The sequence below is a fragment of the Malaclemys terrapin genome, chromosome 18, assembly GCF_027887155.1.
Source record: "Malaclemys terrapin pileata isolate rMalTer1 chromosome 18, rMalTer1.hap1, whole genome shotgun sequence".
Lineage (NCBI taxonomy): Eukaryota > Metazoa > Chordata > Testudines > Emydidae > Malaclemys > Malaclemys terrapin.
In genome coordinates this window covers 2,671,207-2,696,982 of record NC_071522.1, presented here as the reverse complement: position 1 = coordinate 2,696,982, position 25,776 = coordinate 2,671,207, and the positions used below count along the sequence as shown (strand labels likewise).

The 25,776-nt window shown below is 44.1% G+C and overlaps 1 protein-coding gene across 1 annotated transcript in view; it reads right to left on the bottom strand.

Moving 5' to 3' along the window:
• Positions 1 to 22,209, bottom strand: part of EFCAB5 (EF-hand calcium binding domain 5) — a 56,718-nt gene extending 34,509 nt beyond the window's left edge. Inside the window, exons 1-5 of the mRNA XM_054008188.1 lie at positions 22,135 to 22,209; positions 18,410 to 18,981; positions 12,536 to 12,692; positions 11,326 to 11,386; positions 8,931 to 9,001 (exon numbers count right to left, since the gene is read on the bottom strand). Of these exons, the coding sequence (XP_053864163.1) occupies positions 8,931 to 9,001; positions 11,326 to 11,386; positions 12,536 to 12,692; positions 18,410 to 18,975 (855 nt within the window). The 5' untranslated portion in view covers positions 18,976 to 18,981; positions 22,135 to 22,209. The remainder of the gene's footprint in view (positions 1 to 8,930; positions 9,002 to 11,325; positions 11,387 to 12,535; positions 12,693 to 18,409; positions 18,982 to 22,134) is intronic.
• Positions 22,210 to 25,776: the final 3,567 nt, after the last annotated feature.

Below are 25,776 nucleotides of genomic sequence, written 5' to 3'. Positions count from 1 at the left end.
CCTGTTCCACCCTCCCCCCTCCCCATGTTCCGTATCCTCCTCACCCAGACGTGTAAGAACGCGGGGGGGGAGGCTCCGTACACCTTCCCATTCCACCCCAGTAGACAGCCCAAGCAAAAGGCTGTCATTTTTTTAACCTTTTCTTTGTGGCTTTTTCCTTCCCAGCAATCCTCCTCCCAAATACCACCCGGGTTCCCTCCCTCTTTTTCTAATCTATTAATAAAGAATAAATGATTTTTAAATGATAGTGACTTTATTTGGTTTGAAAGAAAGCTGGGGGAAGGGGCAGGGTGGGTTCCTTACAGAAAATCAGTCAGTAAAGGGGGAGGGTTTTCATGAAGGAGAAACAAACAGATATTTCACACGGTAGCCTGGCCAGCCATGAAACTGGTTTTCAAAGCTTCTCTGATGCACAGCGCTTCATGGTGTGATCTTCTAATCGCCCTGGTGTCTGGCTGCGCGTAATCAGCAGCCAGGCGATTTGCCTCAGCCTCCCACCCCGCCATAAAGGTCTCCCCCTTACTTTCACAGAGATTGTGGAGCACACAGCAAGCAGAAATAACAATGGGGAGATTTCTTTGGCTGAGGTCAGAGCGAGTCAATAATGAACGCCAGCGACCTTTTAAACGGCCAAATGCACATTCTACCACCATTCTGCACTTGCTTAGCCTGTAGTTAAACAGCTCCTGACTCCTGTCCAGGCTGCCTGTGTATGGCTTCATAAGCCATGGCATTAAGGGGTAGGCTGGGTCCCCAAGAATAACTATGGGCATTTCAACATCCCCAACGGTTATTTTCTGGTCCGGAAAGTAAGTCCCTTGCTGCAGCCCTTTAAACAGAGTAGTGTTCCTGAAGACGCGAGCGTCATGAACCCTTCCCGCCCAGCCCGCGTTGATGTTGGTGAAACGTCCCTTGTGATCCACAAGTGCTTGCAGCACCATTGAAAAGTACCCCTTGCGGTTTATGTACTCGGTGGCTTGGTGCTCCGGTGCCAAGATAGGGATATGGGTTCCGTCTATTGCCCCACCACAGTTAGGGAATCCCATTGCAGCAAAACCATCCACTATAGCCTGCACATTTCCCAGAGTCACTAACTTTCGTAGCAGCACCTGAGTGATTGCTTTGGCTACTTGCATCACAGCAGCCCCCACCGTAGATTTGCCCACTCCAAATTGATTCCCGACTGACCGGTAGCTGTCTGGCGTTGCAAGCTTCCACAGGGCTATCGCCACGCGCTTCTCAACTGTGAGGGCTGCTCTCATCTTGGTATTCTGGCATTTCAGGGCAGGAGAAAGCAAGTCACAAAGTTCCATGAAAGTGCCCTTACGCATGCGAAAGTTCCGCAGCCACTGGGAATCGTCCCAGACCTGCAACACTATGCGGTCCCACCAGTCTGTGCTTGTTTCCCTTGCCCAGAATCGGCGTTCCATGGATAGAATCTGCCCCATTAACAACATGATCTCCAAAGCACCGGGGCCTGTGGTTTCACTGAATTCTGTGTCCGTGTCCGTGTCCATGTCCTCATCATGCTTGTCGCTGCGCTGCCGCCGCCGCTGCCTCCTCGCCTCGTTTTTCTGGTCCTGGCTGAGCATAAACTCCACAAGAACGCGCGAGGTGTTTGCAATATTCATGAGTGCTGTCTTGACCTCAGCGGGCTCCATGCTTGCCGTGGTATGGAGTCTGCAGTGTTCACCCACCCAGGAAAAAAGGCGCGAAAATGGTTGTCTGCCGTCCGTTGCTTTCATGCAGGGAGGGAGGGAGGGAGGGAGTGAGGCTGTACCCAGAACCACCTGCGACGATGTTTTTTGTCCCATCAGGCACTGGGATCTTAACCCACAATCCCAATGGGCGCAGGAGACTGCGGGAACTATGGGATAGCTATGGAATTGCTACCCACAGTGCAACGGTGCAGAAATCGACGCTAGCCCCGGTACTTGGACGCACACCACCGAATTACTGTGCTAGTGTGGCCGCACTCATTTCGACTTTATACAACCTGTTTCTCAAATCCGAATTATCTAAATTCGGATTAATCCCGTAGTGTAGACATACCCTTAGACTCTCCAGCGATGAGTTTGACTCTGTATGTTCTTTCTATAGCATTTGGTATTCTTGACATTACTCCGGAGGTGGCATCTTGAGCAAGTGGCTTTTACAGGACCTGCAGTGATTCAACTCTTTAATGCCACAAACATATTGCTGTACAAGCCTTCAGAGCTGATGAGAATCATTCTGGATACCATTTGGAAAAAAAACAAGCACCACCACTTGAAAATGACCCTGCTGTCACCTAAGTCCTCTGACACTGGGAATACTACTGAAACCTAGATTTATCTTAAGCCCTAGTCTTGGAGACACTTTAACACTCTGGATTTATAGCCATGTGGGTTTCATGAGCAAAAGCAATACTGTTCCAAAAATGTGGTCTACATAAATAATAATGGCTGTCAGAATAAACCAGAGTCTCAAAGTGTGGGCTGAATTATTACAGCAGGTTTCTGGAGTCGGCCACAGTGATGGGGAAACTACAAATGTTGTGGGGAGTTTGTGAAATGTGGAGGTGTTTCACATTAATTGCTTTCTTAGGGGATTGAGAACTAGGGACTCACATTCATGATCTTAGTAGACCCTTATTATCATCCTCAGTGATACAGCATTTTATGTTTACTGAAAATGCTGTACAGGTAGGTTACTGCTAATTAACTGATATTATTTGTTACTATACTGGGTGGTTTAAAAATACATTGAAGCAACTGAGGAAGGGGCAGAGACTAGGGAACCAATGGAGAAGGGTCTATGCAGCAATGTGAGAGAGCTCTGTGTTTCACCAGAGAGAGAAGTTATAGAGGTGGGTTGGAGGAGGAAGCAGTGGACCTGTGATTACACTGATCCACTGGCTCTATCCCCTGTGGTGCAGGGGTACATCCGCAATGGGGCTACTGCCACCCTCAGGCCCCTGGGCTGATGGAATCCCCCTACTAGTCAGACTGTCCCCTAGGGGGAGGATTTGGTCCATTATTAGAAAGAGAGGCTGTGTTATGTAAATGTCAAAGAAAGTCCTGTGCTTTATCATTTTCATAGTCTTACTCTGATAGGTCTGCACCTGGTCATTCATTTCACAGGTCACAGGGAGTCAGTGAAGCAGGTGAGATAGGGTGACCAGATGTCCCGATTTTATAGGGACAGTCTTGATTTTTGGGTCTTTTTCTTATATAGGCTTCTATTACACTTCACCCCGTCCCGGTTTTTCACACTTGCTGTCTGGTAACCCTAAGGTGAGACAAGCGGAGGGGAAAAGGTACAGGATCACCTTTCTGAATCTTAGGGTTGGTCTACACTGGGCGGGGGGGGGGGTTGTCGATGTAAGATACGCAACTTCAGCTACGGGAATAGCGTAGCTGAAGTCGACGTATCTTATTTCGACTTACCTCGGGTCCTCACAGTGCGGGATCGATGGCCGCGGCTCCCCCGTCGACTCCGCTACCGCCGCTCGCCCTGGTGGAGTTCCGGAGTCAACGGGAGCACGTTTGGGGATCGATATATCGATCCCCGACAGATCGATTACTACCCGTCTGGATGTACCCTCATTCTGATCTCAGCTACACAACACTACTCCAGTACAGTTCCACTGACTTCCATGGAGATGCTCCTGATTTACACTGACGTGAGACCATAACCAAATCGCTATGGGGGAACTGGGGAGCATGCACTAGAATTCAATTGACAGAGCATGGTGGTAAATTATGCATTTTGGGAAAAGGAACTCAGGTCATGTTGAGCTATCCATGAAGGGCTGAGTCCTGTCTAGTGCTAAGTATCCTTAGCTCCCATTGACTTCTCTAAAGCGGGGTACCTAAAAATGAAGACACCCATAATTAGAATTCACTTTTGAGAATTTGGCCCTTAAAATCTCTGTGCCTCAATTTCCTCATCTTAGAATGAGGAAAAAACTGCTTATTTCAAAGGGAAATGTGGTGGCTTAATTCATTTTTATAAATTTTGAGATAAAGGTGATATAGAAGACAAAAGTTGTGTTATTATAGACATAAATAAAATTTACTTTGAACAAAATATTTGCCTCAAATTTTTAAATATATGTTATTTTAAAAGTTTCCTTCTTGTTTAGGAGTGATGGTGAAGGCATGGAAGGGATAATAGTCACTAAAACAAGCCATAGAGAAAATAAGAAGAGAGAGCCAACAGAAAAGAACCATGAGTTCACCCCTACGACAAGTGCAACTCCTTAATGCAAACAGGAGACTCATGAACAAGAGGAAGGTGAGATTACATATCTAAGAGTTCTGGGAGATAGGAACATGAAAGCCTTTGGGATTCTTTCCGCTACAGAGTCCCTATCTCTTTCTCTCCCCTAACATGAAGTGAAAGGACACATTTCATTCCTGACCTGTGAGTCATTCCTCTCATAACACACCTTCCCAGGTGGCACTCATGGTTGCTAAATGCACTTTCTCACTCTCAGAGCTATTAACGGGTTGTGATAAGGCATCCTTTGGGTGCCCGCTATATATCACCATGAGTCAAAGCCCATTTTAATAATTAATTTCTCTACCTTTTTAAGTTAGTGGTTCACTGGGACAGTGCTCGTCTAGTCTGTGTCACCTTAGGCCATGTCTGCACTTACCTGGGATCAATGCTGCTGTGATCGATGCAGCGGAGGTCAATGTAGTCGGTCTAGTGAAGACCCGCTAAATCGACGGCTGAGCGCTCTCTGCTTGACTCCGATATTCCACCGGAATGAGAGGAGTAAGATAAGTTGATGGGAGAGTGTCTCCCGTCGATGCAGTGTGGTGTAGACTCCGCAGTAAGTCAATCTAAGCTACGTCGCTCACGTAGCTTACCCCAGTAGTGTAGACCAGGCCTCAGCCTAGTAAATGTTAATGAGTTAGGGCCAGTCTACACTAGAAGCGCTACACTGGCACAGCTGCGCCGCTGAAGCGTATGTGGTGCAGAACCTCTATGCCAACGGGAGAGAGTTGTCCCGTTGGCATAATAAATCCACCTCCATGAGAAGCGGTAGCTATCCACACTGGTGCTTAGGTCAGGGTAATTTACATTGCTCAGGGGGTGGCTTATTCACACCCCTGAGCGACGTAAGTTATACCAAAGTAAGTGGTAGTGTAGACCTGGCCTAGTGTTTGTAAAGCACTCTGATAATGTAAAGTGCTATACAAGCGATAAACACAATTGTTGTTTATTTATTATTAATAAAGAAGTTTCCACTTCCATCATCTGTCTTTCTCTATTGAACAAGTCATTCTACTTTAGGTTGGTAGTAAATACCACTAAAGACAATGGGTCAGATTTGGCCCATTGATGTGTGTCTGTGGCTGTTATTAACCTCAGTGGAGTCTGATGAAGCCACATGTAGATCTGAGAGCAGAATCTAGCCCTAAGGACCTCATTCAAAGCCCACTGAAGTAAATGGGAGTCTTTCCCTTGACTTCAGAAGCTTAGGATCAGGCCCTAAAAGTGATTAAGGCCCTCCATTTCATAATGTAGGCCCACGATTTAACCTGTCTTATAAATTGGGGGGGGAGTCTGTGGGCTCTAAATACTTTTAAAATAAAAGAATCTACCACCCTGTTCCTGAGGACACAATAATACAATGAACAAGAGCGACCCTTTTTGCAGACTCAGAAACACCAATGTGTGAGGTCCCACCACTGACTCTATAACAGCCATTAAGTAACCCAGAGCTGCCCTGAGTTAAAAAAGAAAACATAAAAAGAGCCATTTAATTTTCAGCTCCGTTAAGAATCAATACTTTCCAAATGTGAAAAGGCCCACATCAGTCTGGGGCCAGATCTTTCTCTTCGGTCTTCCAAAAGGATGATGCAAACTAATAATAAAAATAAACTTAAGATGAATATGGGGAGCGGGGAGGAGGAAATGTCCTGACAGCGAGGTCTATTCAGACTGTGGGATAGTCTCCCAAGGGAATTGCTGAAAGCCACATCACTTGAATCGTATAAAACTGGACTGGAAAATATACTGCAGGAACAATCTTCCAGTGGCTGGAAATAAGACCAGCTAAGCTGTCATTGTAGGTCCTTTACATTTCTGATTTCTATTACTGTATGCCTCAATTGTGAGTTAAAACAAGTACTACACACAGTGCTATTTAAAGCATTCTTCTAGACTGAATGTAATAGAAATTTATTCAGAACTCATTCATGTATTGCAGAGATTATGGATTGACACACTTTTTTTTAGTGACAAAAGGGATTCTCTGAGATTCCATTATCTGCAATAGTTTCCTTAATTAAATGCAGTTACGTTGAGGTTAAATTTTAAAATATATCATTTCATGCTGAAAAAAGAAATCCTCAACAAATTATCACAAAAATGCATCTCTATGGAAAATACTAAATATGTGACTCTCCTGGGAGTGCAGAAGGCAAAGAAATCGCACACTGTCATTTGGGATTAGTCTCTGCACAGCTGCTTTATGCTCTGTTCTTAATTATCGTAACTGCACCCACTAGCACTGCTAAGTTAAGGACTGTCATCATTTCTAGTCTAAATGTTCCTTTTCACAGTTTATAGCCCAACCATAAAATCTAGCTCTACAGTAGGTGGTAGGTGGAAACTTGATTGGTAAAGTCTCAGCCCAGAGAGTTTTTCCAGTAAATTTAGCTTTAACTGATTTGGTTGTTTTTAAGTTAACGAAGGGAAACGTGATAGAATGAAATCCTTAACTACATTCCTTGACTTTGGTGAGTTAAAGTCACATATGTGACGTTTCTTAACTATACTTTTTGGTGTTATTTTTCCTTTATTTACTTGTAACTTGTTCCCTAGAGTGAATTCTTTTCTATTTTGGTAGATCCTAGAAGTCTGAGCACAGTGGGATGGGGACAGCTTCTTATACTGTAGGCTAGGCTAAGAGAGAGCATATATAATGGCCAAGATCACCAAGTTATTCTGCCCATAGAGCGCTGTCCCAAAGCAGGCCTAAAAGGAGAATCGACCATCTGGGCTGATATTTTGTGATTCTATTGGTGCACTTGTTCAGCATTTATAATAATCATGCTCAGGGTTTATGTAGCCCCTCTCATCTGAGCAAAATGAAGCCCTTTACAAACAATTTCTTAAGCCTCACAAGAACACAAGGAAGTAGTACTTATCCTCACTTTACCAATAGGTAATATGAGACACAGGTCTAAGGTACATTTTCAAAACTGTCCCACAATTTTGGGTGTCAAATTTAAGATAAATTGACATTTTAGAAAGTATGGTCTTAAATGACTTGACCAAGGCCACAACACAAACCGGTTTTGTCTTCTATTCTCTAACCACTAGATGACAGCACTTGCTATATATTCTGTTCACAATGATTTATGGGAACTGCTCAGGCAGATTAACAGCACCATTAGTAGTAGCAGAGTTAATGTGGATGCACTGGAGTCTACGGGAATCCCCTTCACATACCTTGCTTTAAATTTATGCCATGGGGCAGTGACCCAGGTATACAATCAACCAGTGTCCTGAGAGACTTTTGGTTCACTGAAGACACATTTAATTCTGATACACAAGGGTATTGGGTAAATAAGAACTCAAATCATAACCATACATTTATATCCTGATTTTTAAAGTCTTAATAGCATTTTCTTAAGATGACTTAAATCTTCTTTTGTCTTCCACCTTCCTTTGGGAGTTGTAGGAATAGAACAAGTTTACAAAGACTTACTGGGACTGGAAAACTGGTCATTTATATGACTGTTACCAGAGCAGGTAGTGGTCACAAAAACTGACACGCTGGAAGATGGAGCGAGAGGGATAGCTGTATTTATATGGTTGTTTCTTTCATTTGTTACAGCTTTGTCACTGTAATAGTTCAAAGACACACTCACCATCATGCAGCTGACACACATGCTTGCTGACATACACATGCACACACATGTTCAGGCCCACACGCTCACTCATACCACCCACACACGCTCCATCACCTTCACAAAATAGGACACAGTCAGGGACACTTCCTTGAATTAAACCACAATGTGCTGGGTTAGAAAAAACCCAAGGCACAGAGGGGTTGGGGGTAAGAGGAGGAGGAGGCAGGGCTGATACATTTGACCTTTTGAGATTATTTGGTGGCTGGGATAAATGAAGTTCCCCACAGATGAATGGGAGCAGCCTAGCACCGCAGTCATCCTCACTGAACCCTTGTGTCCGATGGACAGCATGCCGGAAGCTCCTCTGCAACAGGAGCTTTTTGCATAAGTTCCCTGCAAAAGCTACCGAATGCTTCCCTTATGTTCTGAACACTCCCTGGTGTGGAATTTAAACCAAAGCCACATGGTGGCAAAATATACTCACTCTATGGGCAAAAATAGTAATGCTGTTCATCCCTGATTAGCCTTCTGTTGTATTGTACTTTGGTTAACAGAATTCCCAAAGGAATAGTAGCACTATGGGAACCATACTAATTACATTAGAATGCTAGTTACATTGGGAGACCGTCTCCTGTGTGCTGTTGATGAAAAATCTGAATTCACGAGTGATTTGAAACACAGCTCCTTGCAGCATGGCAGAGGTGGTGTTTTCACGCATGCTAAGGAGGGCACCAGGGAGATGTTTTAACAACATGGCTTTTAAAATATCCCTGATAATTAATCCATAGAGCTCCACAGACAGCGACTTTGGAGGAAGCTAAAATTCCACCCTACTGGAGTGACCGGGGGCGGGGTCTACAAAATAAGGATGAGTATGTGGATGTGAGCAGATAATAATGGCAACCTGGGAACATGGAGTGACCCAACATTGCCAGAGTCACAGCCTGGGGCTAGAGAGAAGGGAGAGGCCTCTCATTTTCTATTGTCAGCACCCACCAGGGGAGGAAACACTCATAAAAGGCATCAATAACAGGAATAAAATTCTGACTCAGGTGCAGTTATTTAGCTTCTCACCTCCCTAAACTCTTCCTCATTCACTTTTTCCCCCAGTGTATCTATGGTTTCCAGCTTCCTGTCGTAGATCTCTAATGGAGAAGGAGAGAAGATTAGACAGAAAATAGGCAGATGTATTTTTGCAGAATTGTATTTCTACCTAGGGCTACTCTGGCCTGTGGCTGGGAATGGCAGGGAATTGAAACCCCTGTATATACCTTGCATGTCCAGCTTTGCCCCCAAATCAGTAGTGTACTTCCTGGCTATATAAATACAGGCTGGGGCTGATTCTTATATCCCTTTCCATTGCTGAGAAACTGCAGTTCCCTTCTGAAAGGCAAGCAATATAGGCTGGTGCAGACAAAGATTTATGGCCAGATTCAAACATGACATAAATAGGTGCAAATCACAATGACTTCAATGGGAGTTACATCTGCTTATGCCTGGCTTGTGCTGTAATGAATGGGTGTAATTCCTTTACATGTTGGGAACCAGTGGTCAGGTTCCTTGCACCTGTGGCATGACTTTGGAATTACCAGCAAGGCCTGGAGCTTCTGTAGTCTGAAAACAAGACTTTTATTCTAGCGGCCATATGGAGATATTCCTGTTGACTTTACAACCTTTGCAGCCACCTTTTGGCCTGTTTCTGGGCAACAGTAGTGGACCTGAGAAGAAATGCCAAGGATTTGTGTGGGAAATCTTGAAAGAAGAAATGTTCTCTCTATTGGGATTATTATCCTGTTAGTCTTACTTCTACAATATGGTGAGTGAAACATCAAGAATAATGAGAACACTCTCAGTGGAACCTATATATTTCTTGCTTCCTTCAGACATCCAGAAGTTATACATTATCTTGATGAACCTATCAAACATGGCTTAATGCTCACTTAGTGTATTGGACTCTGTTAAATGAAATACACTGAGAAACAGAGCAGGGCTGTGAGTAAAATACTGCCAATAGTGCCTAGAATGCCTGTAGAGTAACCATCTGGCCAGGAACTTCCTTCCTCCTTAGAGTGCCAGTATCCCCAACAGTGCCACAATAGCACCCGAGGATTGGGTTTGCCATTCAGACCGTGTGCTGCCAATCTAAGCTCAATACTCAGGCAATGCTTACTATCATAAAAAGGGGTTGGGCAAAGCCAAGCTGTGGAGAAAGGCTATTTCAGGCGGAGGATTGCAATGGGCTTTCGAGTGTCCTACGTAGCCTCACATCTTCCAGCAAAGACAAATTTGTTGTTACTGATGATCATAATACCTCTATTTATTTTAAAGGTCTGACAACAGTCTTTCCACTGCCACTTCAACATTTCTATCCCTATCTATTCAATTATCATTATTTAATTATGTCAAGCGTAAGCCATAAAGAGGACGAGAATTATGCAAATCGGTTCAGTGCTGAGTGCTCTGGTATGTGGGCCTCGTCTCATTGTATGTCACTGTCCTTCCTTTCACTGGCTAGAGGAAATGCCCAGAGAAGATGAACCTTGTCACGGAATTCTCAGGCACATTTCAGGATTTGCCCTAGAAGGTAACAGCTCCGCCACGCTTTCATTTTTTACCCACCCCCAAACATGCCAAGTATGGCCCTAGTATGGAAGGAGAGAGGGCTGGGGGATCTTCAGCTGATTTTCATGCACACATGGGGAGCAGGTTTGGCTAATGTGGGGGAAAGGGAAGAGGGATAAGCTATTTGCTGCTGTCAGTTTTATTACTTAGGAAGGGGCTCTGTGAGTCTGTTACTGGCAACTAGAGAGGCCCAGATCAACTTAGTCTAAAACGACTGGGCCAAATGTTGCACCCCTCCCCCGTTTCCATGGGCATGGAGTGGAGCTGGTACAGGTCCAATTCATCTGGGGGAGCTGGAGGCCCTGGAGAGGAACTTTGCCTGCCTTTTCACCCTGCAGAGCTCTGCAGCAATGTGGAAGAGGGGCCTGTGATGGGGATGGACTTGGGGAGTCAGGAACATGACACGGAACGGAACAGATCCCTGTGGGCACACAGGTTCTGCAGCTACTGCTATAGCCCATGGACTCTAGGACTAGCTGTAGCAAGGGTGCACATTTCCATCAGGAGACCCCACCAGATGGGGAGAGGATTCCTTGTTCCCCAGCCTGTTTTAGATCCTCTGTGCCAAGTACATTTACTCAGGTTTTGTGCTGTCATGTGGGTGGGGGGCCCACAAGCTGTGGTGTTATTTTTACATAATTTTATTTAATAAAACACACACACACACACTAAGCCAACACAATGGTTCACCCTCTGTCCCTCCCCACTTGAAGTCTTGCAAGCGAGACTCGTGGCCGGTATACCGTGACTGTCCTTACAGATTCCATGCCTACTTTCCTTTTGCTCCCATTCTGCACCAGACATCAGACCAAGGAAAATAAACCAAAGAAAACACTTGTGACCTTACCCGGCCCCGCTCCCAAAGGAGTAGAAATGACATCCAGAAATGACCTCAGGGCACTCTGAACCTATAAATCAAAACAACAATTAAAAGCCTGAGTCAGAGAAACAATCTTTGCTCATCTCCACTTCTCCTTAAACTCAAAGCAGCTCTACTTTTACTCTCTCCCCACGCCTGAACAGCAAAAGGGCACCTGCTTACCCGGCATTGACACTCTGGCCCGGGTTATCACCATTTGATTGTTATGAACAGATTTAGATACATCAGCTCTATAGCAATTGGTTTCTCAGAAATGTCTTGCCATTTATTTTCTTCCAGCTTTGTTTTTGCCCAGGGCTCCTCAAATCTTTACGGCAACGTAAGGATACACCGGTGCTGAGAATGGATGACTGCATCACAGACCCTACCCAGAGCCCTGTGATCTGAAGAGGTCACCCTTCAAGGGTTTCTAGTAAGTAAATGGGAATGTTATGCTAGACAATAGCAGGCACACTGCAGCAATTCTGGAATTTTCCCATCCTAATGAACATTACTTTAGCCCCCCCCGGCCTCTCACCACTAACAGAAATTCAAACCACATCTATGTTATGTGCCCTGTATAGCCCATAAAGCTAGTGGGCCTCAGGGGAGTTTCACAGCAGGTGATTATTTGCCATCTATGGAAAGTGTCTGTACCAGCACCCCAGACTGGTCGGTCCATCATGATGGCTTTAAGTCTTGTCTTCTCAAACAATGAGTCAATAGTTTGGGGCAGAGGGGGACAATGGAATTAATGGTGGCCCTGAAAGGACAGGATGGGAGTAAGCCACCCAGTGTCTTCTGAGGTAGATTTTGAGTTGTGACCAGCTGCCGCCAGGAGACCCAAGGCTCAGAGATATAAAATTATCTGTGGCACTTATCTGGCTCCCATTACGGTAGTGCCTGTGCACTACACAATAATGGATTTATCCTCACAACCCCCCTGTGCAGCAGCCAGGGCTATTATCCCATTGGGCAGCTGGGGCGCAGAGAGGCTAAGTCATTTAGCCAAAGTCACAGAAAGTCTGAGGCAGTGCAGGGACTTGAAGGCAGATCTTGTGGGTCCTAGGCTAGTGCCTAACCACTGGACCATCCTTCCTGCTATATAACATAGCAAACTCACTTCCACAATGGCCTCCATTCTCCTCCTCCCGGGTGGAAACATAGCAGTGTTTCTATGAATATCTGCCCTAGTTACCAGTGCGAGTGGTAGCTTTCCACTGACATCCAATGTCCATTCTTTGAACTGCACTGCCAGGGCCTCCTTTCGCATCTCTGTCACCTGAGACTTGATTTTCTCCACCTGCTCCCTTTGCTCACGGTTTTTCTTTACCTCAGACTTCATCCTGGCTAGCCTGTAAGGCATGGGCATATGGTTCAGAAGGTTACTGTCATAGGCTGAGCTAAGCTTGGTTTGACCTCTCCTGAAGAACAGCAGGAAACGGAAGCAATTGCACACTGTAATTCCTGTACTTTCTAGTACATGAGGTCTTTTCCCCATTGAAATAGGTTGATCTTTTGGGCAACAAACTACCAGTCAAACTCTATATAAACACTCACAATCCATGTCTTCATGAGGCAGCTCTTGGAAGGCGAGAATGTTTGTCATGAAGTGGACGTTTCTGCTGAAGGCCAGCGTAATTAAGAATTTGAATATAGAGCTTGAGTATCAAGTACATCACTATAGAGAGAGCTTTTTGTGGAAGGTGCATGGAACTCTCTCTGAGCCCAGAGACAGTTAGACATTTAGGGACAAAATTATCCCTGCTGCAACTCTAGTGACTTGCAGAGTTATACAAAGGGTGGATTTTGCCCTTAATGAATGCACCTTTCTACGATGGTGCTAATCATTAATTATGGAGATGTTTTTCCATTTTCCTGCCAAACATTTTAGCAGGAGCTGAAGGGTATAATTTTGCTTCACTTAATTTAACAACAAAATTGCATTACTATGCATTTGTCTCAGAGCCTATGTACCATTTAATGTAAGAATTGCACTGGCAATGAACTATGTTTAATGAATTTTCCAAAGTACTACTGCACAATAAAATCCTCACTGCTTTAGGACAGGGATAATTTGCCTACCATGCTTCTGTTTTTTGTTGAACACAGAGTTTGCAAGCCTGGACCAGAAGTGCCTCTCTTTCTTCTGGATTCTAGCTGTTTTCCTTCTCTAACCTATCAGAAGGGCATTTGCCAATCCTCCATTTTGTACCCAGGATAAAAGGATTTTATTAAACTGATCATGTATAGATTTTTTTTTTTCATTTGTAAAATATAAGTAAAGTCTCCAGGAAAACAACGCCATGAATGGCACTCATTATGCCTATAGCTACAGGGTAACAGCTCAACTATGGGGAGGAGGGTCTCGAGTTTTTTATTCCCATTTCAATGGATTGTTAAAGAGTCTTTGTCTCTGTATTGAGAGCTCCTAACTGTTCCTTTCACCCATGTACTGTGCGTTCACTGAGCCAGATATTGCTCTCAGCTATACAAGTCTATAGCTAGCAGAAGTAAGTGGAGCTACTCCTATTTGTCTCTTGTCACTGAGAGCAAAGTCTGGCCCCAGCACCGTAATTTAACCAGATGATTTCTCTTTTCTCCAAGACTGTTTTTTCACTTAAGGTGTGATGATAATCTGATACTATCCCTGACCTCTCACTATAATTTAGGAAACAGGCTTGCAATTATAAAACAATTACATTTTAATTAATAAATAATAAGGCCTATTTAATATGTTATAATAATACACTGACTACAGTAATATTTATCACTAGGTCACTGTTAATTCATGGCCATTTATCATGGAGGCTTCTTAATCAATCACACAGTTACCCAGTATGTGAGAGGCATATGAATGAATGAATGCGAGAGAGTCTTGTGAAACTTAACCCTCTTAGACCTTCTGCAATACTTGTGATTTTACTTGGGCCTCAGCGCTTCACAGTCCTATTTTTAACAGGATTCTTGGAGGTGATTCCTGCAGCTCAAAATGGCACAAAGCTGTCTTTGTCTTGATCTGTTCCTTCATTTCCTTCAGTAGTGTTTTAATTCGGGATTATTTCTAACCTTGATAAAATGGTGAGATATGTGGATCAGATCCAACCTCAGAATGAGCAGTCAAATTAGGGAATTTACAAAAGGGCTTGCTGACTACCACAAAAAAGTTATTTCTCACTTCTCCTAGCCGCTTAGACTTTAAATATTTGCTGTCCACTGGCACTGCCCCATTAACGGCCAAAGATTTTGAAGAGCTGAGTGAAAACTGTGGGTCCTTAGCACCTCTCAGGACCAGGCCACATATGGCTAAGTTGTTAACCGCAAAGAGGTAAAGGTCTGAGCCTCTGCTTCTTATGCCTACTAACAGGCTAGGTCTACACTATCCGCCTGAATCGGCGGGTAGAAATCGACCTCTCGGGGATCGACAATCGATCCCCGAATCGACGCTCTTACTCCGCTGGTGGAGTAAGCGCCGTCGACAGGAAGCCACAGAGGTCGATTTTGCCGCCGTCCTCACAGCGGGGTAAGTCGGCTGCGATACGTCGAATTCAGCTACGCTATTCACGTAGCTGAATTTGCGTATCTTAAATCGACTCCCTCCTGTAGTGTAGATGTAGCCTAAGCGTACTAACATCTCTAATTACCAATATAACAAGGGCAGGACGTGCCTCTGTTTTCTTTAATCTTTCCCTGGGGCTCTCATGGGGCAGTGAAAATCCCTGCTAAAATCTTTCCCCCGTTTGGCCTCTCATGGGGCATTAAATCTAGTCTTTGCCACACCAGAAATTCTGGGGCTAGCTCATCTATGAATAAAATCATAACAAACGTCAGCTGACGATGGATGCAGCTTCTGAGCTGATCTATCAACAGTGTTTTTGCTTTCACTTTGAGATGAAAAGAAGGAAGACTGCGTGGATTGAGTCCCAGTGTAAACCCATAACACTGCAAACAGAACCCATCTCCACACCTGTTTTGGGACAATCTTGAGTATATTGGACTCAGGAAGGACTACCAGGCTGTGCAGAATACAGGGATAATTAATATCGTTGAGCAGATTTCTGCCACAAGATGAGCATGTGGATTTGGCTTGGTGTAAGTAATGCCCTGTGGTTTAGAGTATGTACACGTTTATCAAGACCATGCAGACCTTGGTTATTACCAACCCTACAGAATGGAGCCAGTGTGTGAAGACTCACTGCTCAAGTGAAACACTATAGGGGAAACCTTGGCCCTGTTTAAGTCAACGGGAGTTTTGCCATTGACTTTGGTGGGGCCAGGACTTCACCCTATAACAAATGGCAGGTAGATGTACATACAAGAAGAAATAAATATTAAGGCAAGGAAAAAGATTTCAGTTTGCAGATATCAACTTATAAATTACAACAGGGAAAAATTGTATTAAAAATTCCTTGATAAGGGCCTTTAAATTCAAACGGCACTTGGCTTAAAAAATCCACAAAATAAATGGGGAAACTGCCCTGCTCATTGCTAGGAAAAAGCCAGACTATGGGACTAACTGAAAGACAGCTGCTTTCTGATGTGATTCAGCCCCTGACACCTTGATACCATGGAACGGGGTGTTGGGAAACCTAATTCCCTTTTCTGGACTGCTTTACTAATGCTGCAAAGAGGAGATGTACCAGTTGCCAAATTAAATGGATCAAGAAAGTTCTCTGTAACTTAAAAATAGGAAATAAACTTAGAAACATTTCAACTATCAGCCCCTCTTCAGGAATGATTAGCAAACACAAAGCAGGATTAACTCCAATGTAAGAGTTGCCAAACTGCTTTGATGATTAATTTGGGCAGTGCCAAACACAAGGGACGGTACGTGCTATACATGCAGCGTGCTGCAATTTCGTTTCTCTAGGCAGCTTGTTCCAGCTATTACCTGAAAGGGCATGTAAATGCACTCTCCTTCTGATGTCCCTGGGAGCAGGACAAAGATTGTCCCACTGCGGAAGTTTCCATCTGGTTATAACAGTCCTGGGTAGATGCACCATGGTGGGAACACATTTGTTAGTAATGCATTTGATAAGCAGAGATATCTTTGGGGTGACTCCCTGTACAAGAAGCATGTTTGGGAAGGAAGGCAGCCCCTGTTCTCCTACATACGGATGCGTGAGTCAGCTGGATGCATTGGCATCCTTTCAACAAAACCAGACATTAATTCAGGTGTGAGTTGGTTTAGATAAAAAGGAATTTCTCCCACCCCAGTCTCATGAACTCCCTGCCTCACAACATGGTCGCAATTAAGGTGGGGATGGAAGAAGCCAGAGAAAGTTCAGCTAGGGGGGGTAACGTTTGGATAAGCAATTGAGGTGAAATCCTGGCCCTGTTGAAGTTAATGGCAAAACTCCCGTTGATTTCAATGGGGCTAGGATTTCACCCCTGAACTTTGGGTGCTTACATGAGCCATTCTGAGCTCCCCTTCCATTCCTCTCCTAATTTGTTCTTCTACTTGGAAAGCCAGTGACTCATGGCAAGTATTACGCACCAGTGCATGGTGGCAGCAAAAGCCGTAGTGCAGGTATGGAGTCCCCAGATTTAAGAACACCAGACAAATCCTATGATCCTGCCAGACACAAATATGGAAATCCTAAAATAATACAAACACAAATCCCATGATACTTCCTGTTACTGCCATGGCTGTGTAAATCCCCTGGCACTGACAGCCATGGAGAGGCTAACTGCTATGACTCCTCATACAGATTTCCTGAGCATCAGCTCTCGGACTCTTCCATATCTGTCAAACTAAGAACTTGACTCCCAAATTTTAAACTGGAATTACCACCCCAAAGCAAAGGTAAAGCATGAAATCATAAATCCCTTAATAAACGGCAAGCCAAAATGCAGAGCGCTCGTGTGCTGATCACCAGTCTAGCTACATTTAAAGGCAGGTAAATAGAGTTAAGTGCACTTCATAAGAGTCATTTATCACTGCTTTAATTGTATCCGGTATAGGTTATGTATGTGCCTATGTACTACAACAGCATATGCATTAGAAATATGAGAGAGAAAGAGAGAGAGATTTAACCATATTCCTTTATTCATTTAATTACTGGGAACTTCCATTATCTTAGTTTAGGGTCTAGACATGAGACATTTTATGTCAACATCTTCTTCCCTAATTCCTGACACCAGTTTTATGCAAATAGATGAGAGTACTCTACAAATCCAGTTATTCTACCAAAACAGACCCTGGAATAAAGTGATCAGGAAGTTAATGAGTAGTTCTGACATTATTGCTACCCACTCTGGTGCCTTTCATAAACACAAATGTTCACTTGCATATTTTTTTGAATTGACAAATCAAGATGAATGTATTATTTATGAATGCAGTGCAACTGAATTTTATAATCCCATCAGGTTGTGAGATGCTGTTGAAAAAAATACATTAATTAAATAACACTGGACCAAACTGTGCAGAGAAAACCAACTCATCTGCTAAGTTAGGATGGGCAATAATGATCCAAAGGGAAGTGCTGACGGAAAGAGAGTCTAAAATGGCTGAAGGTGAACTGCTCTGAAATGAACATAGCTACAGAGGGATTATAGCAAACATTTTCCTGGAGGGAGTGCTCAAGGAGAACCAAGACAGCCCTGCCCTTGGTCCAGTCAAGAGAAATCCTCAGGATGGGGCAACTTGGCTAATCTTATTTCCATTATCTTTGGAGGGACATAAGGGAGAAAGGGCCTCAGGAGCACCAGGCCTATATTATTAACACTGGTGCTAAAAATGTCCAGGAAGGTCATACAGTGTCTTCATTCCATGTGCACAGTGACAAATCAAGCACTATACAGTAGGGGTAGGATACTGCCTTAAATATGCATAAGCCATTGCTTGGCTACATCTGCCATGTGCTGGGATTTCTCTTGCTTCCAAGACTCAAAGAAGAGGACAGCTGCTGGCCATGCCACAGAACTCCATGGGATTCATTTGGTGCTGGTGCTGCCATCCCAGATTACAGTCACTGTAACCAATTAAGGAATGTACTGCTTTTTGTAAAATGAATACAGAGATACCATGAAAAGGGTATGCTACAACCAAGCATAGTTTAAACTCACTCACCTGTTAAGTGCCGTATCAGGCACCTGAGTTTTCAACTCCTCCATGACAGCCTTCATCCCTCTCTTGTAGGGACCTAGTTTTGCAGATGTGTCAAACTGAGGGTTATGCCTCATCAGATATTCTCCTAGAAAATTAATGGGATCAAACTTGGGCGGATCTTGGTCTGTTTCAAGCACCTTCTTTCTTTCTACTTCCATTAACAATTTTTCTACTCCTGGGACTAATGTGGGTAACAGTTTGTCGAGCAAATAGGCCCGGGTGTCCCTTGTCATCTTCTCTTCACTCAACCATTCCTTAGACAGCCAGTCCAGAGGTTCTTTCTTTTCTATCTTTTCTTCCTCTGCCTTACGTACGTGAATCTTTTCCACCTTTTCCCTCTGCAGATTCAACGCTCTCTGTTGTACCTTCTCATAGAATGTCTCTTTCCATTGAGCATCCTTCCTGAGACCTGGCAGCGTAGCACTCTCCTGCCTTCTCCTTTTTTCTCTGATGGGCGTACTCTTAACACTAAGCTTGGGGAGTTTCAGTCCAGGAGTTTGGGCTTCATCTTCTGGCACAGCAGCCATAGTTCACTGTGATACATGCAAAAGCAGATCAACACTATGTGATTCTGAAAGACATGGCAGTATGATAGAAAATACCAGGGAAAACAAGGCTATACAGTTAGAAAACAATCAGTAGATGTTTCTTTTACATTCCTTTTCTAATTCAGAAATTGTTACTTTGCACTTCTAAATATCTACAGCCCATTTCATCTGAGGAGTTTAAAATGCTTTACAAGCGTTAATTAGTTATGCCTCACAATGCCCCCGAGAGATACTGGAGCTAAATATTTGTATTCCCTTTTATGGATGGGGAACTGAGCCACACAGAAGGGTTCTCAAGGTGACCCAGCCAGTCAAAGGCCGAGTTGGGAATGGACTCAAGCATGCTGTCTATCAGTTCCCCATTTTAACCACTAGACAACAATTCCCCCCAATTTGAATGTTTTCCTTTAGTTCCCCTTCCTTGTTTCCAACTTTTCTAATAATTCCCATGAGACCTGGGATACAGGAAGTGATCCATGTGCAGTAACAGAGCTTGAGGCTGGGACTTTTCCATGTAGCATCAACACACCTATTTTCTGCTATTCAGAACTGCCCATTTTGCCTCCATCTTTCCCATGCCCTTCAGGAGCAGACAGTGAGGCCACACGGCAGATACAACACCTACTTTATTTCATTTTTTGCAAATGTTTGTCCTCTGCACATTTTCCAGTGTGTAATGTTTCTCTCTGGGGTTGGGATCTGCCACCCCTGCTATGGGACAGGGAGCTCTGGGTTAAGAAGATGATGAGACATTAAACTGGACCCTGAGGCTGAGTTGTTCTCCAGCATTTCATTCTGTGGGTCACTTTGACAGTGGGTTAAGCTAAAGAGAGTGTTCACACATAGAGTTATTCAGGAATAGCAACTGTGCTTTAAATTTACATCCCCATTCACTTTCAAGTGTAGACAAACCCTAATCTCAGAGACCTTATCTTCCTTCAATGTACCAAATTCCACCTCTTGGTCTCTCATAATGTTCAGTATGTGGAGCACCAGGAAGGACTGTGTGGTCCTTGGATGGTGCATGAGCCACAATTTGAAAGCTACTTCTATTACCGTCCATACACACAGCTCTCATCTGCCTCTATGGGAGATACACACAGGGAATGCAGGCAGAATCTGGCCTTACTAGCCAATTCAGAGACCAAAACACCATCACCATCCTGCAAAACACCCCCAACCCAGGGTTAAACAACAGCAAGGATAATCTCAGCATCAGTAACGTCCCTGAGACAGTTTGACCAAAGCAAGGTAATTCCAAGTTAAGGCTGAAACTCTGCCCTGGACTTGCACCGCCCTGAAATACAGGCACCTTTTAAAGGGGTTTTTGGCTGATTACAGCCTTTCAGTAGCCATATCAGTGGCGCTGCTTTTGATATATTTTGCTATTTCCACTTCATTCCTAAATACCTGTAGCTGTTCTGAAGAGTTGAGCTTTTCAGGAAATGCACAGAAGTGATATACAGCCATCTTGGCACACTAGTGTAATTGCTAGCATGTTGACCTTCTGGTTCCTAGCTAGGATTTGAGTCCAAATATTGCCTGAAATTGGTATGATGATCCCTAGCAGTAAATTTCTGGGTCGGCTTTCTGATGGGTCTGGTGGCACCCTCTAGTCATTTGTGCAGGGTGGTGATTATCTGCTTTGGGGGTTGGGGAGGATGGATTTATATGTCAGGATGCTTGCCTGGCCCAAGCAATGTGTTATAAAAATGAGAGCTGTCTTTCCCGTTAGCGGATATAACCTGTAAAGGAGCACAGATTTATAAAGGCAAGAAGGGAACTTGTCAACTCTATCAGATTGCCATTTGTTAGGTGAGTTTCTTTCAGTAAGAGGTAAAACCAAGCTCCTTATGAACATTGGTAAGACATAGGGGTGATAACCCAATGTCCTGGCCAGATTCTAAATGAAGTAGTTATGTTGTGCCTACATAAACTACTGTTGCACTTTCAACTGGTTATGGTATTTTTCTTCACTTCATTATAGTGTTGTGCAGTGTTTCTGTGCACTGTTGAAACAGTTGCTGCATTCCACTCTAGAGGTAACCGCATTTCAGTGACGACTAATGTGATCCCTATATATCCCACATTTACCTGACAGGGTGATTGTGAGAATTAATTAATGTTTGTAAGGTGCCTTTACATTGAGTGAAAGACACTACTGAAATGCAAATAATCAGTGGGTTTGACTCTCTATTCCATTAAGCCAGTTTTACACGGGTATAACTCCAAAACTGGGGTGAGGAAACAGGGAACCAGAAGCATTAGCAAACTAGGAGAAGGAGGAACATGAGAACAGTAAATAATTATTACAATATTAGCAACATTCATCCCAAAAGTGTCAGGATCATACTCCAAACCTTGCATCTGTCAAGAGTTACAGGGCCAAATTCTCAGGTAGTGTAAATTACCATAGCTTCATTGACTTCAATGCAACTATGCTGATTTACAGCACCAGAGAATCTGGCCCATAATTCACACAGCTCTCAAATGCTTAGACTAGTCCCAAGTACAATGTGCCCTGGTGGTAATGAGCATAATGTACAAAGACAAGCTAGTTTTGAATGCCAATAAAACTCAAAAATTGATATAATTCTCTTCATACTGTTCAAATTGAAGGCAAGACAAGCCTTTCATTAGGATACCATTTTCCTGGCTCCTTTTCTGTGCACCAAACATTTGTGCTCGATAGTCACACACACATACAATTTGATTACCTCTCTGCAGTCAGGATACTATCACTAAGATAAACATCCGCTCATAATCAAGGTAGGTTTCACTAGGGAGCAATTTATTTATTTATTTATTGTAAAAATTATTGAAGTGATTATTTGGGGAATGTTTGACTTATTGAAGTGCTTTCAAAAGAAGAGGCCAGTCTGGGAATTTGTTTAGCCCTGCCATTGCCCAAAAAGAATTGTCTTTCCCCAAAGAGCTTCAGAAGGAGTTTTATCTGATTCGTCACAATGGCCCAAATCCTCCAGTATATTTAGGCACCGACGTACCTTTGAGGATCGATGCCACTGTGCCTAACATATTTGGAGTATTTTTTCTTTTTTTAAATCCTGGTTAAAATCAACCTTTAAAAGGACTGTAATGTTGCTTCCTGGAACTCAACTGAAGAACTGTTTTTCTTACCTTCTGGGCAGGTACCAAACCAGAAATGTCTCCTCCTGCTTTCAGAGAGGCATTGCAGATGAATGAGAATTTAATATACACCCATCAGTTCCTAGCCATTAGAAAACTTACAAATGAATTAGGGATTTCTCAGTCCTGCTGTGGAGCCAGGCTGTGAGTTTTACTCCTGGGTGTGTGTTTGTGGTTGCTAAGCAATAAATCCAAAGGTTGCTATGTCTCATCTACTACTCAGAACTGCAGTAGATTGTCTTCTGCCTTTGGCAGTTCAATATCAATTCTTCCTTAACTTATATCATTGTGTCATTTGACCAGGGGAAAAAAAAGGTCTAAGGAATGGCAACACATATAGCACTAAACTGCAGTGCTGCCCGAGAGAATATCCATCAGTGCCTAGGGACAGTAGGCTGGCCTTCAGATTCAGGGATCATGAATTCCAGCACTGCCTCATTCACTAGGGACAGAAATGGAGAGTTTTTAGGCCGAGCTGAGGATTGTACCAAACAGATGTGAGAACCTGACAGCATAAACAGAAATTAATTACAGGCCAAACTGAAATAACATTACTGGGTTCTTCTTTTCATTAAGAATCAAGAAACTTTGGAGTGGCCTGCGGTGTAAGACAGCTGCAGTAAACAGAAGGGGGTCTTTAAATACGCTGTTCCTTAAGAACAGATTTAGACTGGAATGTGCACGATTCAGATCTATCATTATTTCTCTTATTCTTGTGTATAATGGAGAACCCGTTCCACAGGATGAAAAGGAGGAGGGAAAGAAAAGTGGTCTGCATGAGACTAATTCTGTTCTCATTCACCCCGGTGTAAATAGAGAGGCACGCCAGTGGCTTCAACAGAATTACATTGGCGTAATTGAGAGCAGAATTTTTCCCAAAGTCTTTATTGTTTGAATTACAAACTAGCACTTCTGGAATGGCAAACTTCTCCAGTAAATTGTATTTATCTTATGCTATTCTTTCTGCGATGCAATGTCTCTATACTTTTTGCTTTTTAAGATGCATGACCATGTGGATTGACCCATCTCCACCTGCACAAGAACTCTGGACTATGACTTGTATGTGCTACTTATCTTTGGGACTACTGCACTGTACCCTATCCCACAGTACAGGCGTATGATTGTTCATTTCATGGGATATCAGAGACTGTCATAAAACATGAACCTTATCAACTTTAATCTACCAAAACAAAGGTTGAAAATATGATTGTTTTTCCAAAATCTGGTGCATTATTTGTTTGAACAGTGTAACGGGGTGTAGCAGGGTTCTCTTTGTTCCTGCCTCTGCTCTGCTCCAAAAACCACTCAGAGACCCTCACGTTCAGCAATCACCAGTGCAGTTTATTTACAGCGTTCAATGCCACCACCTTCTGCCCTGCAGCTTGGAGGTTTCAGCCTTAAGGGCATCACAGTCTCTGCAGCCAGTAGGGAAGCGCAAGCACTAGCACTCTCCTTCCCCTCTCTGGCTTCCCCCTGCTTCTTTCCTCTGGGCCTGTCTATAACCCCAGGCTAATTAGGCTGGCAGCTGTTTCCCCTTTGCCAATCAGGCACAGGTTTTTCTAGCCAGCTCCAATCTATCTTCCTTAATTAGAGCTGGCGAGACAGAGGGCTGGTTCAGGAGTCCCAGCCCAGCACTCCGTCACAAACAGTATTGTCCATCTAATTCAGGAACAACTGAGTACTAATTCCAGATCTGGCTCAGTCTGTGACTCTGGGAAAGTCACTTAACCTTTTTGCCTCAGTTTCCCACAGGGGGACATGAGTATTAATATATCTGTAAAGTCCCCTGAAGACGAAAAGAACTACAGGTAAAATTCACCCTGTGCAGAGGTCTACCCAAGGTCACAACACCATTTACATCCTACTTAAATTCTTGAAATAAAATTTGTTCCAAAGAGCTGAACTGGAGCTTAAATGGTGCATAAGTCTCATGTGGGTCCTCTACAGAGGGATAAAATTAACCCAGCAGTGAGTATAATTATAAACTGGTGGTGGCTGCAAACCTTAATGGGGAAATATCACTTTAAATACATAGTTCAATTTATGGCCGCATGCAGGCACCAGCATAGGTGCCGACTCCATGGGTGCTGGGGTGCTCCACAAGGAAAAATTAGTGGATGCTCTGCACCCACCAGCAGCCAAGCTCCCGCAGCCCCCACCCACTCCTCCCCTCCTCCTCCCCGGAGTGGGCCGTGTCCCCACTCCTCCCCGTCCCAGCGCTTCCCACCCACTGCCTAGCAGCTGTTAGGCAGCACTTAGGACTTTCTGGGAGGGAGGGGTAGGAGTGGGGACGCAGCACACTCCGGGGAGGAGGCGGTAAAGAGGCGGGGCAGGGGTGGGGACTTGGGGGAAGGGGGTGGAATTGGGCAGGGGGGGTCGAGCATCCACGGGGCAGAGGGGAAGTTGGCGCCTATGGGCACCAGGGAATTTTCTTGCAGCCACAGCCTCCTGGGTGGTGTGGGGGAGGGAAGCAGCAGCCCCCTCCACCAGGGCCACCAGCAGTGGTTGGGTCCTGCCCACTTCTGGAGACACACAAGCTGGAGGAGCAGGCAGCCAGTAAGTTCCCCACCTTCCCAGGGCTGGTAGGGTCAGGCTTCAGCCCTTGGGTGGCTGATGACAGGCTCCAGCCATAGGGCTTCAGGCTCCGTTCCCCAGCCGTATGGTAGTGAGCTCTGGCCACAAGGTCACTCCCTGCTCCAGTGCCCCTGGCCCCTGCTGCCTCCATATCCACCTCCCCATCCAGGGCTTAATTTGTCCCCAGGCTCGCCGGGGCTGAGTAAGTCTGCTGTGAACGGTGATATTTGTACATTTGTTGATATCACTTTTCATAGCAGACTTAGTAACTAGCACGTCTTAAAAAAAAAGCAACCAAAAAAAAAAAAAAAGGAAAAAACATAAGAAAAAAAGACAAGAACATACAAAGCACCTTATTTGTGTTTCTATTCTGTTTAGGTGCAGTAAAGAATAGAGACAACTGAACATTATTTTTATTATTGAGTCTGGAAAAAAAATCCTACATAAATTACAATGATTTGGACATGTATATGTGCATATTTATTTGTTTTCCCTAAAGTTAATTAAGTATTTTAGAAAAAATTGTCAGAGCTTTTGCTGGTGGCTGCACTCTGAGGCCACCAAAAAAATTGTTGTGAGAACCCCTGGGGCCCATGTACCTAATCTAGTGTTGTCCCCGTCACAGGGTTTGCTGGCCCCTTTAAGGTAGTCCGGGCCCAGGCTACCCATGACAAGCTATTTTAAGGGGAACGAGTATTTCTAGGCAATTAACTGAATAACAAGCACCTTGGCCTGACAAAAGGCCATCTGGGCTCAGTTGTAGGGAGGTCCTCAGAGAGAGAAGCTCTCTGAAGTGAGAGGAGCTCCCAGAGACCACAGATCCCAATGGCAAGGGCTGTGCAAGACCTGAGCCAAAAGGAAAGACTTTATTTCAAGTGTATTTGTATTTAATGAAGTAGAACCACAGCAGGGGAATTTTGTCTTACAAGCTTTTGGACTGTGTATAGTTCTTAAGAGGCCCTGAGAGAAGGGAAACTGAGGCAGGAAGTGCTGCAGTGCCACACTAGGTCAGCAGGGGGTGCTACAGGGTAGGCATAGCCCTGAGACAGTACCCTGAGA